Consider the following 17,948-nt stretch of genomic DNA (forward strand, 5'->3'; position numbering starts at 1 on the left):
TTTAATATGTAAAGATGTGTTTAATTATACAGTACTTTGAAAAATCTCAATAATATCTTTGGTAGATTGATGGAAATCGTTGTTGTGAGCAGTATGTTTAGTTAATGGTCAGGCTTCCAACATGATGTACTCCAAAGATCTATTTTATTACTTATATCCATAATAATGTTTTTTGATGAGAAAACAGGGAGAATTGTAAGATGGCTTCAACTTGGAAAGCTTTTATTAAACACTGAAAAGTTTTCAATTTCATAATATTTACAGCAAACAACAGGAGGTATAGTAATAATCATGTTAAGGTATCCAACTCTATTGTTCCATGAATTACAGATTATTCAGGGCTCTCACACTTGTTTTTTAGAAATAAAAGTTGATAAGAAATTAAATCGGAAAAACTTGGAAAACAGAACGACTTTGTTTTTATTAAAACTGTAATTATTGTTTTAACTCAAAACTATGTCTTTTGATGAATGTGTATTTTTTAATAAGCCTTTTCAGTGGTTAGATCCCCGGTCCCAGCTATATGTCTAAGTGTCTCTGGGCAACACACTGAACCCCTAACAGCCCATTCCCCTCCCCAGCTGTGCAGTCCCAGCCCGGTAGAAATTGGGGAGGGTTGCGTCAGGAAGCGCATCCTGCTTAAAAACAAAAACAAAAAAAGAAACGGTACCAATCAAAATGCGAACAATCATCCACTGTGTCAACCCTGAACTAATGGGATAAGACAAAAGGACAAAAAAAAAAAAAAAAAAAAAAATCCCTTATTTGATTTGTGGTAATATTGTCTGAACAAACACAGAAATATCTAATGTCTATTAGCTACTATTCTGCAAGACAAACTTGTTCACTTCATTAAGTCCATTGTTAAAACTAAATATGGACCAAAGGATCTTGTCATCAGCATAAACTTGAGATAAGTTTTGAACTGTAAATGAAAATATAAAGAAATCTGGTGGATAATGTGTGGAGTGCTGGTGTTCTGTTAAAACACAGCCATTACACAGAGGTAGGATTATTTGGAACTGACCAAATACAAGTTACAAAAGAATACTAAAATGCCAAGAACAACAACCTGGAGTATGAACTAATTTAGTATTAGTATTAGAGATTCAACCAAATTATGATAGGATTTTAAAAACTTTTAATCAGGATCAAATCTGTTGTGTGTTCCCAAAGCCCCCTGTGAGCCTGTGTCTGGGTGACTGCCATGACAATGTAAAGATGAACTTTATGATAACCCAGAAGAGCCAAGGGAGCTGCCCGTCTATAAATCAGCTGGGTTCTCTGAGCATCTCAGCGCGAGCTCATTGCCACTCTTTACTGTCTCTGTGGGCTTTGTTCCTGGAGTTTATGCTCCAAACAGCCAATTGCTTGTATTCGATCTCTGACGTGTTTATTTAACCGACATGTGTGTGTCCTGCCTGTGAAGTGGTGCTGGTTCATTCACGCTTTAATTTGGTAAGTTTTGACCTTTGAAGTAACAATTTACAACTCATTTTCACATTGTTATCTCTCTATGCATTTCTTGTCTCATCACTTTGTTAATAATGAAACTATAAATTATTTTTTTATGTTCTAGGGAGGATGAGCATAAAAATGGACAACTTGTACAACACATCTTCAACTTTGGTGCTACCTGGGTTTAATCTCTCTGCTGAAAGTGTCGCTCCTGTGTTTCTTTTTGCATCTCTGAGCTACATGGTCATACTTTTTTGCAACCTTATTCTGATCCTCACCATTGTACTAAACAAATCTTTGCATCAGCCCATGCACCTAATTCTGCTGAACCTCCCTATCAACGACCTTATAGGCTCCACAGCAATCTTTCCCTATGTCATTAAAGAAATACTGACAAACAGCAGGACAATGCAATACTCAGCTTGTGTCATCCAAGCGTTTTTTATCCACATCTATGCAGCAGGGTCAGTGTTTATTCTGACTGCTATGGCTTATGATAGATACATTGCCATATGTAACCCTTTGAAATACTACACTGTTATGAGTAATAATCACATCATGAGAGTAATCACAGTTATGTGGATATGTATTATAGTTTTAATAGGGGTGCTTTTTGTCCTGCTTTTGCGTTTACCCCGCTGTCGATCTGCAATAACAAGCCCCTTCTGCGATAATCCATCTCTGTTGACTCTGGTGTGTGCCAACACAACCATCAATAACATTTATGGTCTTTTTACAGTCGCTCTAACGCAAGTGATGGCTAATGGGGTTATTGTGTACACGTATCTCCAGATCCTAGTGGCATGCTTCAGATCCAAAAGATCAGACACAAAAGCTAAGGCTCTACAGACTTGTGCTACACATCTCACTGTTTTTCTTCTGTTGGAGTGTCTGGGGCTTTTCAGTATCATCTCATACAGATTACAGAACATATCCCCCCATTTAAGCAGATTCATGGGGTTATCCACATTAATGTTTCCCCCAACACTGAATCCAATCATCTATGGACTGAAAACAAAAGAAATCAGAGAAAAAGTTGTTTACTTTTTCAAGAGGAAAATCCTTCCGTCCTAACAGTTTTTATGCTGGAAGCTAAGTTTTAAATTGTTTTAGCATTTAAATTGGTTTCTGAATCCCCTTGTTTTCATTTTACCTCAAACATTGAATTTTCAAATATGCATGAAAGGTATTCTATGTACAGTACTTAGCTTTAAAATCTCTATAATGAAAAACAAAACATTCACACACATATAATTTTGGACATGTAAAACTGTTGAACAAAATCTAATTTAGTACATTAACCTGTAAATGAGGAATCTCATCTCAAAAGTATTCATTTTTTGGTTTGCTTTGAGGTGTTACTCTACAAACGTGGTTGTTCTGTTAAGACATGAAAGTATGTTGGGTACTGATAAAAATGAAATAAACAATGCATATATCCACAGTTCTTGGGCTTTAATTTTTGCAGTGTGAAACAGAACTGAAATAAGCATTTAATGAGTAGATACAGATACAGTACAAAAGCCAAACAGTAAAATAATAGTTTTTGTATAAAATAAAGTAATCTAATATTGATTGAAATACAAGGAATACTTTACTTAAAGTTGCATTATTTAAAGATAAAAGCAAACTTTCTTTCTCCACACATCATGCACAGTAGACCTATGGTGAATGATGATGTTATACTGACTTGATACATCTGTTTTCACCCTTAACAAACATGCAATCGAAGTGCAAAATTGTGCTCGGACTCAAGCTTCTTAGAAGATGAAAATATGCTGCATGAATATGCTGCATGTGTGACACAAAACCATCAGGGAGTTGCAGTGTGTTCACAGCATAAATACAGCAGAGGGCGCCATCACAACACAATCTACACAAAGCACATCACCCTCCAGTCCATGGCGCAGCATTAAAACTATATGGATGTGTTTTATTTAATGTGATTTGCTGCCCTCTGGTGTATGTTGAGGTAGCTAGAAGAAATTAAACTGTGAGATTTCTTTTACGTCACACTATAATAACAATTTATGACAAGGAGAAATAATTATTTTAGTAAAACAGATCCACTTATATCAACTAATGCAGACATTGTCTACTTCTACTTCTTCATAAATGGTAAGTGGGCTGCACTTATATAGTGGTTTTTCTAGTTTGGCACTCAAAGTGCTTTACACTGCTTCTCATTCACCCACTCGTGTCAGAATCATGCACGCACACACACAAATGGGGGAGCTGCTATGCAGCTGGCCTACACTCAGTAGCCCACAGTAGCCCACAACATGCATTCTTGACATGAAAAATGTGACTAAAGTAATAGACACTTATAGGATGTTATTCAATTAGACTTCATGACAATTTCCTTAGGTATTTAGGAAACAAATATAAAGCATGATGAAAGTGTCAAACTGTAAAAAACTCCAGATAAGAATTTTTAAAGAGCAGCTGCGACAAGATCTTTCAAATAAATAGATAAACAAATTAAAAATACGAGCAATATCAGACATGAGGGAAATTCAGGTTGTATAATTCTAAGCACTATGTGCATGCTGTCTTTGCATTTAGATCAATTTTATTTGCTATGTTTCTATTCTTATCTTATATACTGTATTTAGGAAACTAAATACACCAAGACACATTCATATGCCTGGATTTTTGCTGATAAAACAGATTGACAGAGTTTCTGATTTTGGAAAAAAAAAAAAGTTTTTCTGTTTGAAATGTACAAATGTGATGTTGAGCATCCTGAGCTCTAAGATGACCGATTCTTTTTCTTATATTTATGCCATTAGCGCATTTTTGTTTTTTAACATCAAAACTACTTTATGACCATGTTGGCCAAGGCTCCCTTTAAAGGCAGGGCGAAAGACTATGTATGAGCCAAACAGGGTTTCCTCTGTTTTTGCTATTGTTGTGTAGTGTGAGGTTAGTTAGTTTAAGAAACGTATGTATACGCAAACTAATGACGTCATATAACTTCTCTTGAAGTTTACCTTTTAAATTTATTTAACTAGTTGTCTTAATAACAATGTTATTTGAAAGTTTGAAGGAAGAGAGGGAGTTTAGCTCTGCCTTTTGAAAGAACAGACACATCTATATGAGCTACAGGGTACAGACAGCTATTGGGGCTACAAGATACAGCTATTAGAGATTTAAGTTCAGCTATTAGAGCTGACAGAAAGAACGGACTACAAGGTAGAAGTGAAAGGTTCAGTGTGTAGCTGTGGAGGCACACAGTTTCTTACCTTGTTCGGTGGAATTGATTTGTGAACGTATTTCTGAAATTAATATTTGTAAAAGTGTACTGTAGAATTAGTCCGTTATCAGCTCAGTTGAGAAAAGCGGAATTCAATAAATGTTCAGTGTTCATCATACAACGATCTCTGGAGTGAATAATTGTTGGACCACCGGATAAGAGTAAGATCACCTCTACATTTCAAGTAACTGTTGTTACACAGTCTAAACACGTGGACTAACATTCAGTGAATGATGGATGGGAATAATCATCCAGTTAGAGTGGGAAAATGTCCAAGCCAAGTCTTAAAGCCATGGAGAATTCTTTGCAAAGTCAGGTAGATGCAAAAAAGGCCAAGCTGGACCAGATGGTGAAACAAAAGATTGTTGTGTGGAGCTTGTGGAAACCAAATGCAATTCAACCAACTGCTTGGTGAGTTTTATGATATAAATACCTCAGTCAAAGAAATACTCACAAGCTTGAATCCAAAGAGGAAATGAATAGTGATCAGCAATACTGGTTTGAGCCAAGGCCAAGTTTATTCAGAACTTTCTGTGACGATGTTGCCCGCTGAATGAAAGAGGCACATCAGCGCATAGAGGAAGCCAACAGGGCAAGTGATGATCTAAGCCCTTAATAAAGTGTGTCTGTGGTGTCCTCAAGGAGATTCAGGAAAGTTGTAGCATCTTCAGCTTCTAAGGTATGTCTCAAGGTTGAACTAGAAAGTGCGGCTCTATTAACTAAGGCTGAAGCATTAAGGCAAAGACACGCTCTAGAGGAGCAAGAAGCTAAGCTTAAGGCAGAAAAGGAGAAACAATTAGAGCCAAGAAAGAACAATTGGAAATGAAGGCTGCTCTTGCTGCTGCTAATGCTCAAATTCAGATCTTCAAGAACCATGAAGGCTCTGTGATGTCACGTGGCTTAAAGATCAGCAATGACAATTTCGAACCAAATCAGATACCGATAATAAATGCAAGGAATAACGTACCTGTTGCTGCTGTTGCTAATGCGGCTGAACAGTGTGAAGAAGCAAGAGATGAACCTGTTATGGGCTATTTCAATGCTGGATTCAATGGAAGTGCAAAGGCAGAAACAGGTCACCGTGGTTTCAAAGCAAGCGCTGTTAGCCAGCTTCCAGGGTCAGGGTCAACATGTTTGTTTGGGAATAATCCGTGTCAGAACGATATTACCGAATTTTGGATAAACACGAAAGGTTGTCCACTTTAACTCCTCAAACCATTCCCAACTGTATAGACTCTTCATCAGAGCATTCGAACACGGGGTAGAGAGTAAAACAGGGAATGACAGTGATCGGCTCATCTTCATGCTTCATCTAACATGCAGACAATTGTTTCTAAGCTTCCAAACAAGTTGAGTAAGAAGTGGAGCAATGTGGTTTTTGACATTCATGAGAAATACGAGCGTAAGGCTACATTTAAAAACCTAGTGGAGTTTGTAAACAAAGAAGCCAAGGTCGCACTGCCCCCTTACTTTGAGGAAATAATGGGCAAACCTATCCCTGACCCTGGGATCTACTTGGTTAAAAAAAGTTTTATAAAATAACTTAACTTAACTTAACTTAACTAACTTAACAAAGTAAATAAAATTATGTGTTGGGAAATAATGTGTGGGTGAACAATACCCGTCCCCCTTCCCTTGTACCACCTTCTTGCCAATAAATGCCTCTGTCTCCACATTGTTGTCAAATTTATATTGCACAGCTTCATTGTCTAACAACAGAGATTATTATTTTTTTATTACACAACCAGCACGGTTCAGTAACATGCTGTGATAGACTAGTCATCATGGGAAAAATGCAATGGTCATAATAAACAGGTGTCAGTGCACTCATGGCATCTCACCTTGGGGAGTATGAGGCTGTGGGCGTGCTGATTATTATGATGAATGTCAGAGTTTTCATTTCCTGGCATTTACATCGACCTATACAGGATGAAACAACATTGAACATAACACATTTTAGTTTCGGTGAAAAAAGTACTGGAACAGATATTTTAAAAGTAAATAAAACTTTTTGTTAACTGCATTAAGGCTCTGACTCATTGACATGATCAAACTGTTGGGTCGTCTTTAATAGTTTTTCTGGTCTTTCAGTTTTGTTTGTTTCTCTACCCAGTTTTCCAGGTGAAAGACAAGTTTACTGGGATCAAGGTCTGATGAGAGGCCTGGCCAGTCTGAGACCTTCCACTTTCAACTGCCTTCGGGAAATCTTTGAAGAGTGTGTTCAGTACCACTGTCTTGCTGCATGGTGAACCTCCTCCCAATTAGTTCTCATGTGTCTCACAGTAAATTGACAGACAAAATGTTTCTGTTCACCCCTGAATTAATCTGTTTTTAATGTAGTAAACTTATCGTGATGATTGAAAACAATGATCCAGTGAATATAATTACATTTACAAATGTATCTGACGTTTGTCCGTTTTACTAGTACTTGAACTGCACATAATGTAGTCACCTTGTGCTTTGTTTTTATATATTGTTTCTGATGTTTTTGCTGATTTCTAGCTCCTTACATATTCTGTGCTGTATACCATTTGTTCAAGTTGATGCTGTCTTAGAATAATACAGTAATGAAAGGTGTATTTTTGTAACTCATGAATTTACTGAACAAATCTGAATCTGTTTTTAGTAATGTTGTGACTTGATATGTTTGATGTAGGTGTGCTGTAGCCCATCAGAGAATCTCTGATCTGAACTTTCTCACTGAGGCCAAGCTTTCTTTTGTGTCGTGGTTACCACTGCTTGGCTACAGTTTCTTTCTTTGACTTTGCTCATTAGGATAATGACTTCTTTGTTTACAAGGTGTCAATAGAAGGGATGTGTCACACTCAGCCTCTGGAGTGATCTCTCCTCACTACCTACCTCTGGTAATGAACCTCAGAGGGTTTGGTGACACAATGCAGTAAACAGCTACTGTTTTGTTTGGTAACATTGACAGGAAAGTGAACTTGTGACAGTGAAAGACTGATTTGCCCAAGTTGCATTTCATGAACTAATAATGTTAACATGTTTTCCCCATGAAAATAAACTATGTTAGTTCTCTGAAGCACAGAGTATCTTTTAATTTTAAGGAAGCTTTCTCAAAGTCTTCTCACACGCGAAAAAAAATGAAACATATGCTAGAATATCTAAACTGTGCCTTTGCACACAATCACAAAGAAGTCTAGTGTGTCACATTTAAATAAACCATCAGTTAATAAGTATATGAAAACAAATAAAAAAAATAATTTAATTGCTATAACTACATTCCTTTTAATTACTTTTCAGCCTTTTATTAATATGTAAGTTTTTATTACAGATTTTATTATATAAAATATTTTACACAAAAAGCTTTTCACTGGTAAAGTAATACCACCTACATTTACTACACGTGAATGACATGAAATAAAACCCATTATGTCTGTGTTGAAATTTTGTTCAACTTGCAAATAAAATACATTTACAGAACTCAATGACAGTGCTTACATCACTTGGTTTTAATTTAAATAAACTACAAAAGCAGTTTAAACAGGTTTTTGTGGCAGTATAGTTTCTTTGTTGAGGCCAGATTTATTGCAGTTTTTCTGCTTCACAGGTTTAAGTATTTAGCTCTATTTTAATACAAGTTTTAGCAAAGTTGCAGAAGCAGCAGCAGAGTGAAGCTGCAGGATGGTCAGGACCAGAGCAGAGCAGCAGCGCTGTGTTTAAATCCGTCCATAACTCTGCTTTGTATAAAATGATTTTACTTCCTAGCTTAGTGCTTAATGCAGTTTACAAAGGTAAATACATGTGTCCGTTTGAAATATTGTACTAGTGATATCTCTGCACTTTGTAAAGGTTACAATGCTAACTAGCATTAGCATAGCCTTGGTGGATTTGGTGTTAGCAAATGTCAAAAGTTAGACCAGCTCGGTGTGATACACTTTGCGAGCATTTAGTTGACACTGTTTTGGTGCTGGGGGGCTGCATATGATCCATGGACTTGTACAAAGGTAGGAGTTGGATCAGGTTGTGGTCAGACCTGCCAAGGGGGGATGGGCAGGAGAGCTGTTAGCCACTTTAACATTTGAGTACATCAGGTCCAGTGTCTTCTGTTCTCTGGTGTGACAATCCACATACTGTAGGAAGGTGGGGAGGTTTGCAAGATTAAAGACACAGGAGATTGAGGGCGTCAGGATGTCGGGTCTGGACTCTGGCTGTGTATGTATGATGTCACATGCAGCGTCGGCGGATACGGAGAGGGGAATATAGATGGCAATATGGCATGTGTGAACTCCATGGGGATATAGTGTGGAAGAAGGCCCACCGGCAACAGTTCAATGTCGGCAACAGACTTTTTTTTCACGCATGCATGACCAGTATGACACCACCTGTTGTGGATTTACATGACCAGGCCTCCACCTTGCCTCTTTCCGTTCTCCTCTCTCCTCTGATCTGCCCGTACTGTGCTGAAGAGAGCAGCTGCCGAGCAGCGAGATGTATTACTTTGGCATTTTTCAGGGCTGGTTCTCTCACATTTCACAGGACACTCTCAGAGGCTATTGGTCAATAGATCTCAGTAAATGTAGCAGCTTCAATCATCACTTACACAAGGATACTTCACTACTGGGGTAAAATAAATGCACTGTTGATCTAATCTAAGAATCTATTGAGATGTAAAAACTTTTTTAAATGTGTTAATAATTTTAGATTTAATTTCTTTGGTTCTAAGACAGTACACAAAAGGATTTACAAGTGATGGGCCAAGAATGGATCCAATATTTAGGCCATTGCGTGCCTCAAGAGTCAATACCACACCTAACCTGGTCAGGATAACAAGGAGAAATACTGGAGAGTAATAACATGTGACCACAATCAAGTGACTCAAACAAGTGCTGCCCATTTTCTTTTTATCATAATATGAGGATAATTTCGCAAAAAATATGATCCCAACATAGGACAGGCAAATAAAAATGAAAGTGAAGAATAAAATTAAAAACATTACCACTGCAACCAGATTGAAATAATATTCAGGGTCAACACAAGTAGTTCTTAATACAGCAGCATAGTCACAAAAAGCATACTTCAGCACTGAATAGCAGTAAGGTAGAGGAATCACTGTTGAAGGAAAAACGGCCACAAAACCACAGCCAACCATCCACAGCATATATGTCAGGACCAATGTACGTGCATTTGTTAAATAACTGTGGTACTGTAAAGGACAACTAATAGCAAGCAATCTATCAAATGCCATAACTGCTAAGGCAAACATCTCCATCACCCACCCTAATTGGAAAGCAAACATTTGAATTAAGCAGGGAACATAGGATATGGTTTTAACACCAGCAACTAAAACCCCAATCATTGTAGGACTGGCACTAGAGATATACATGATATCAACCACAGCAAGGTTGCAAATCAGAAGATACATTGGTTTGTGTAATTTCTGGTCATTGATAATGAACAGGATGTTTGTGATATTGGCTAGAACAGCTACAACATAGATAATCAGTATTACCACACCAACAGCCACAGGTCTTTTGACTAAATCAAAACCACCTATGATGAATTCTGTTACTTTGATTGAAGCATTTTGTGAAGTCATGTTCAACATGAAATGCAAAAAAAGTTGATTAAGAATTTTGTATCAAACTAACAGATGAATTACTATATTGTAAACGTAACCAGTCATATCTATGCATCAACCTGTGCGAAAAACATGACTGAGCTCAGTGTAACAGGTTTCACAAGATTATCCTCCAATGTTGTTTACCAGACAGCTTCTGGATGTTGGGTTATAAGGGACAGCAGACCTGTAAAATTTCATTGGACAGACTCATTGTCCAATTGTACCTAATGTTCACCCCACCCATTGCACAGAATAGAAATACTATTGGTAAAAATATAGTACAAGTACTTCACATACTGTAGTTGGAAGAGATGGCAGACGTTCACAAAGTTAATACTCAAGCAAAAATCAAATCAAGGGTAACACTAATTGTGGGCATATATTTTGGTAATAAGTAGGTAATAGAGTGTAATTATTTAATAGAAACAAGTTAATAGCGAGTAATAACTTTGTTGATAACATGGTAACTAAAAACCAAAGGCTGCAATAATTAAATGGAAATAGACTTCAAAGTTTTTGTGTATTAAAAAAAAGAAATGCATAACTCCGTGATTGTAGCATCTTGGCCTCCTTTTACTTAGGTTTAGCAATTTTTTTTACCAAGATATTACCTGGTACTTGACTTTAGCAATTACAATGGTAATACTTAAATATTTAGAATACCAAAGTAATGTGGGTATTATTTTACAAAAATATTTTTTTAAATTGGAATATTTGGTTAATAATAAAAATAATTCAATCACCCACGTATGCTGTGCTATTACATATATAATATTCCTACTTTGCGTTATTTCAGAAAAATGACATACTACTAATGTCATGATCTGGACTTCACGCCCACTTCCTGCCCAGGACTTTTATTTTGTAGCCCCGTTTACCTACTTTCTGCCTTATGTTAATTCATCAGCCTGATTGTTTTTACCTGTTCCCTAGTTTATTTATACCCGGCTCTTCCCACAGTCCCCTGCTAGATCCTCTGTCTAACTCTCGGACAGTGCACCTTGCTCCCTGGTTTGTCTAACATCAATTTTTTGAATTCTTTTGCCTGTCCCCTGCCCAAAGTTTGGTTTGATCTGTTTTTGATTCAGTTTAGTTAACTCTGCCATTTGTCCTCGTGTTTAAATGTTTGCTACCTGTTGTGTTTTTTTTTTTTTGTGTCCTCCTCTCAGGAGTGAATTTATGTTAGTCCTTAGTTTTCTTCATTAATAAACCTAGTTATCAGTTAACTTCCTTTCACCGTCTCTTCACTTGGTTCCGTCCTTATACAAATTGTGATAACTAACCTGCCATTACTGAGATGTAAAGAAAGATGCTATCTACATAAGTATTTCTACAAAAAAAAATACTTCTCACACATTAATATTTAAACTACAAAAACTAAGTAGACCACTAAGAGAAACATTTGCTGCAGATCCTGATTTGTCCAGCCCACATATATGGGAACTATTGCTTTGTTTTCAATACATATACTAGTTATACTTTTAAAAATCAGTCCTGGATGGGGATGTCTGACTTGTTTGGTACAGAATTTATTGTTACAATGAGCACAAGAATGACAAAGCAATTAAAAACTTTTCTATGGCTGACAATGATTTAACACTGCAACATATTTTTCACAGTCCATAGGGCTGGTTTAATGACAAATGCTTTGGAGGTCTTGGATAAAAGCTGCTTGCATTTGACAAAGCGTTCCTACCAGTAGGCTTGGTGTAGCTAGTAGTTTGTAGTTCTGTATTATCTTTGACCAATGCAATGTCAAAAAAAATCAGAACCAGATTGCCCTAATTTATACATTTAGTATTTTTTGTATTGTATTGTATTGTATTTTCTATTTTTAAAATTGGCCTCACATTCTTTGGCTCATAGGAACACTGCCAAAATTTCTGTTGATGATACTGATCAGGAGATATAGAATTTTCACATCAGCCAAAAAGAAAAAAATGACCTTGAAAAATATTTGAATTAAGCACATAGGATATGTGTAACACCAGCAACTACAATCCACCAACCACAGCAAGGTTGCACATCAGAAGATACATTGGTTTGTGTAATTTCTGGTCATTAATAATGAACAGGATGTTTATTGGCTAGAACAGCTACAACATAGATAATCAGTATTACCACACCAACTGCCACAGGCCTTTTAGCTCAATAAAAACCACCTCTGATGAATTCTGTTACTTTGTTGGAAGCATTCTGTGAAGTCATGTTCAACATGAAATGCAAAAAACATTCTTATCAAAGTAACAGATGACAGATGATGAAAAAGAAGGGTCGCACAAAGACCTGACTCCTTTCCTCCCTAAGGAAGTAAGATCACATAAAATCAAAATCCAACGTTTTGGCCTGTGCCTTAGTCAGGGGCCCACTAAGAACAAGAATCCACAAATCAATCTATGTACATTTCCAAAAACAAGTTAAGCCATTCTATTTAGTAAAGGCATATTACACCAATCAAGACATCATTTGAAGGACCTGTATACTGTAGCTCTTCTCTCTTAATGTATTCCTTATACTGGCATCTTGAGGTCAAAAAATGAAAAAAGGCAAAACCTTTCGAATTATTGATACATATCTAAAGAAAAAAATGAAGAATTACAAAACAAACTTAACTTGTAAGACATCATCTCAAATCTTTCTCTTTGTTTAGTCCCTGTGGTGACATTGTTTTTGTGCCATGAAAATGTAAAATATTGTACTCTGCAAAGTGTTTTGCTACAGGAGGTGTGAAATCATGTCTCCTAATAGGACCTTTGTGTTCTGTTTTACACTAGTCCACACAGGCAAGATCTGCACACAACCGTTCAAATAAATTTGAAACTCTTCCAGCTTTTACAGATTTAAAAAATATATTAGTTTATATTTTTAATCTGGCATCACAATTGCCACCTGTCCAAGAGACTGACCAGGAGGTATTTTTACGTATGATGTAGTATGTTGCATAATTGGGTACAATAATCCAAGTATTATTATCATTGTAGCATTTACTTCTTTAAAGCTAATTTACTGAAAAGTACTAAAAGTAATACTAAAATCTTTAAAGAAGTAAGCTTGACAGACTTATCTGGATATTAGCAAACTTCTATCATGCAGGGTTTTAGCTGCAAACACCTATGGGAGACTTCTTATCGGATGCCCATCCTGATAAAACCTCAATTTCTACCGAGGGGATCGAACCACTGACCCTGTGGTCCATGGACGACTGCCTTTACCAACTGACCTATAGCTGGCCCTTAGGAGAGTTATTATTGATTACTTCATGCTAAAATAAAAAAATGTAGAGGGTGAAATTTTTTTTGAAGATTTACGTAACACGCCATGCAAATAGTTAAAGTTTTTCAATAAAAACTAAGTTGTCCTGCAATATCTTTTAATAATAAATGTCACACACAATTTAAAGGCTGATTTAATAATTTTCTGTGAATGACTTAGGAAGAAGGGGTGAGATTAAATAAGCCAAAGCTTCTTCTGGTTATTGATAAATGTCTTGTTAAACAATGATTTTGCATCTCTACTGTTTTTTGTTGTAGTAAATATTGATTTTCTTTTTTCTTGGACTGACATCTTGTATTATCATTTACTTCTTCGCTTTACATATTCAAAATAAATAAAATAAATTTCAGATTTGAAAAAACTATGAAATCGTTTTTTTGGTCTAAGATTGCAAATAAAGATTACTGCAAATATTAATCAGCTAATCATTATTGTTTTAATTTCCTAGTCGAGGGTCAACTATTCAAATATTTTTTTTTGTGTAAGCCACCAACAATTTGAGACACATCTTCACACTGTAACCATGACTTTCTTGTAATAATTCTGTATAGTTAATTGTAATCTTAAAATGTTAAAATGTTTCAGCATTTGTGATAAAAAACAAAAATATTAAATATATTATGTTGTCCTCTACACAAGAACTAACATGTATGTAGTTTGCTTGTTCCCCTCAGCGCTACATATGTACGCCCGCTTCAATTTCTCATAACAGCGCATACATACCTATGGGAACACACTTAGTTCTTGTCCCTTACAACTCTGGTTATGATAAACAGTTACAAAATTGCATGGATAAATAAATTCTATCTTTTTTATTTTAACAGTTATAAATGGATACAACATTTATAATAAGCATTTAAAATTCATAAGAATCAATTCATTTCTGGAGATAAAGTCAAAGAGGCCAGATTGAAGTGGTTTGGACATGTTCAGAGGAGACACTGAATATATCGGTAGAAGGATGCTGAGGTTGGAGCTGCCAGGCAGGAGGGCTAGAGGAAGACTAAAGAGGAGATTTATGGATGTGAAGTTATTTGGTGTGAGAAAAGAGGATACAGAGGACGGGGTTAGATGGAGGCACATGATTCGCTGTGGCGACCCCTGAAAGGGGTCAGCCGAAAGGAAAAGAAGACAATTCATGAGAATCGATTAAGATGTATGATTTTTTTAAATATGTTAAGGATCTTATTTTTTATTTCTTTTGTCCTAAGACAGTACACAAAAGGATTTACAAGAGATGGGACAAGCATGGACCCAATATTTAAGCCATTGCGTTCCTCAAGAGTTAATACAACACCTAACCTGGTCACAATAACAAGGACAAATACCGGAAAGTAATAACATGTTACCACAATCAAGTGACTCAAACAAGTGCTGCCCATTTTCTTTTTGTCAGTATCCGAGGATAATTTCACAAAAAATATAATACCCACATAGGAGAGGCAAATAAAGCTAAAAGTTAAAAAAAGAAGAAAAAATATTATGATTGAAACCAGATTGAAATAGTAGTTAGGGTCAACACAAGTGGTTCGTATTATGGCAGGATAGTCACAGAAAGTGTACTTCAGTACTGAATTGCAATGAGGCAGAGGAATCACAGTTGCAGGTAGAACAGCCACAAAACCACAGGCAGCAATCCACAGCATATATGTCAGGACCAGTGTACGTGCATTTGTTAAATAACTGTGGTAGTGAAAAGGACAACTAACAGCAAGCAATCTATCAAATGCCATCACTGCTAAGGCAAACATCTCCATCACCCACCCCAGCTGGAAAGCAAACATTTGAATTAAGCAGGGAACATAGGATATGGTTTTAACACCAGCAACTAAAACCCCAATCATTGTTGGACTGGCACTGGAGGTGTATAGTATATCAACAACAGCGAGGTTACAAACTAGAAGGTACATTGGTTTGTGTAATTTTTGGTCATAAATAATAAACAGAATGTTTACAATATTGGCTGCAACAGCTACAACATAGATAACCAGTATAATCACACCAACTGCCATAGGTCTTTTGACTAAATCAAAACCACCTCTGATGAATTCTGTTACTACAACTGAAGTGTTTTGTGAAGTCATGTTTAACAAAATAGAAAGTTTTATAATTTTTTAAGAAGTTGATGTAAAATCATTTCTCATAGCAAAAAACCTCCAATCATAATCCTTTATTTCTATTTGTCAAACTTTGCAAAAATTACTACCTGATCTCAGTCAGAGAGTTTGTCTACATCATCAATCAGACATCTTCTAGCATGATGTTTTAAGGAAAAGCAGACCATCTCATTGGGCGGGCTTACTCTCCAATCACATTGGATGTTTATCAGATTTTGTTTGAGCTAGTAGATATTTAGTTATCATTATCTGTCAATGTCAGCACGAACTGTTAGAGGCAGGACTGAGGGATTCTCAGGTGAATACTGAGAGACTGATAGCTATCTGTAAAACTTTTTTGCTCATAAATGTAGAGAAGCCAGTTCTTCGTGGAGTACATTGATTACATATTACTCTAACATTAATATGTTGTCCTTTAACAAAGGGATTATTAATTGATAAGTATGATAAACTGTCAGTTGTCATATACCTGCAATGTAGTAAAAAGTATTACATTGTGGATATAAGAAATGGGATATCACTAAAAAACTTTAGTTTTCTTTGGTCCTATCGGCTTATCCCATAAGTTCAGGGTGGCCACAGTGGATCATTGTCCGCATGTTGATTTGGCACAGTTTTTACACTGGATGTCCTTCCTACAGGGCTTGGACCGGCAATGCACAGCTGGGGATGGGAATGGGCCTTTGTCTTTGACATGCCGCTTCCTTTTCATACAGTGCAATGCTGTCTGGTTATTAACTCCTCCACTGTTGCCAAATTCTCCACTGCTCTCAGTCATAATCCAGTAATTTCCCCAACTGGTTCCCTGTGCTTTGATTCAGATGTTGAGGCAGTATCCACTCTCTTTATTACAACCTGTCAAACCATATTGGATACTGTGGCCAGTTGGCATTTTTATCAGAAAACCGTGAGAGCTGTTCAAATCAAGTATTTTTCTAATGATATTGTATCTAACTGTGACAACCCTCCAGTTTTATTTAAAACCATAAACTCTATCCTTATTGTCCCTCTGTCAACCTGCCTTAAGAACTCGGCTGAAGTGTGTGATCTCCCAATGCTGGATCTCCCAAGAAAAATTCCACTTTGTCTTTTTAAAGAGGTCTTCCCCACTTTGGCTCCATATGCGCTAAATATTATTAATAGCAGCCTAGAAAATGGGGTTATACCTGTGAGTTATAAGCATGCAGTGGTGACTCCACTGATTAAGTCTCTTCTGTATTTTAATGTTCTTTTAGCCACAGACACTGTGTTGTTTTGGTACAGTTGGACCTTAGAGCTGCGTTCGATACAGTGGACCATCAGATGCTCCTGTCTCACTTGGAGAACTTTGTGGGCCTCCAGGGTGGTGCTTTAAATTGGTACAGTAACAAACCTGGGTGTAAGACTAGATAGTGACATCAACCCGGATACATAGATTAGTGCAGTGGTCAAGTCCAGCTTTTTTCATTTAACTGGCCAAAGCAAAACATTTTATTTCTCTGCATCACTTTGAGATTTTAATCCATGCTTTTATCACAACTCGCTTATTCTACTGCAACGACTTCATTTTAGGCTTAGCCAGATGTCACTTGCTCAGCTACAGCTGGTCCAAAACACTGCTGCCTCGCTTTTAACTGGTACTAAAAAACAAGAACATATTGCTCCGATCTTGGCATTACTTCATTGGCTCCCGATTCATTTTTCTATTGATTTGAAAATGTTATGTTTTTAAATGTTTATATGGTCTCTGTCCACAGTATCTGTCTGACCTCTTCCTGTCGTATACTCCATCATGTTCTCTTAGGTCAGCAGATCACTCACTTTTAGTTGCCCCCAGTACGAAGAGGACGCTTCGATGTGACCACACTTTTTCAGTTGCTGCCCCAAAATCATGGAATGAGTTGCACATCAGGCAGGCCAACTAACCTGTTTTTAAATCTTCTCTTAAAACACATATTATCTCGGTTTGAGATGTTGGTTTTTACTTTATAGCCATAAGTGCTCTCTCTCAAAGAGTGGTAATGTTTAAGCATTAAAATGAGGTTTTCCTCACCAACAAAAAGTCTGGTTATTTGTTTCTCGTGCAACACTTTTGGTTGGTAAATTCCAGTAAAGGGTCAAGTAAAACAAGGCGAGTATAGATGCATTCATTGCATTAAATAATTTCTCCTGTATGTCTAACTTGGGGCCTCAATAAAGTCTTTTAACAAAATATAGTAATAGTAGTATTATTTAGTACATATTTTTTATATTTTATTCTAATGAAAAGATTGTAAAATAA

The 17,948-nt window shown here is 36.5% G+C and overlaps 3 protein-coding genes across 3 annotated transcripts; 1 reads left to right on the plus strand and 2 right to left on the minus strand.

Annotated features, from left to right (window-relative positions):
* Positions 1 to 1,584: 1,584 nt before the first annotated feature.
* Positions 1,585 to 2,590, plus strand: LOC137129369 (olfactory receptor 52E4-like). The gene has a single exon (XM_067508431.1). It carries the CDS (start codon positions 1,585 to 1,587, stop codon positions 2,530 to 2,532), a length of 948 nt encoding a protein of 315 aa, XP_067364532.1. The 3' UTR covers positions 2,533 to 2,590.
* Positions 2,591 to 9,335: 6,745 nt separating this feature from the next.
* Positions 9,336 to 10,274, minus strand: LOC137129254 (olfactory receptor 4D11-like). Its single transcript, XM_067508199.1, has one exon. It carries the CDS (start codon positions 10,272 to 10,274, stop codon positions 9,336 to 9,338), a length of 939 nt encoding a protein of 312 aa, XP_067364300.1.
* Positions 10,275 to 14,707: 4,433 nt separating this feature from the next.
* Positions 14,708 to 15,655, minus strand: LOC137129256 (olfactory receptor 13G1-like). Its single transcript, XM_067508200.1, has one exon. The coding sequence runs from the start codon at positions 15,653 to 15,655 to the stop codon at positions 14,708 to 14,710; it is 948 nt and encodes a 315-aa protein (XP_067364301.1).
* Between the last annotated feature and the right edge of the window lie 2,293 nt (positions 15,656 to 17,948).

Source organism: Channa argus, chromosome 6 (genome assembly GCF_033026475.1).
Source record: "Channa argus isolate prfri chromosome 6, Channa argus male v1.0, whole genome shotgun sequence".
Lineage (NCBI taxonomy): Eukaryota > Metazoa > Chordata > Actinopteri > Anabantiformes > Channidae > Channa > Channa argus.

Bases quoted from the DNA above. Each gene is read 5' to 3' on its own strand.
- LOC137129369 (XM_067508431.1), top strand. From the start codon at position 1,585: ATGAGCATAAAAATGGACAACTTGTACAACACATCTTCAACTTTGGTG.
- LOC137129256 (XM_067508200.1), bottom strand. From the start codon at position 15,655: ATGACTTCACAAAACACTTCAGTTGTAGTAACAGAATTCATCAGAGGT.
- LOC137129254 (XM_067508199.1), bottom strand. From the start codon at position 10,274: ATGACTTCACAAAATGCTTCAATCAAAGTAACAGAATTCATCATAGGT.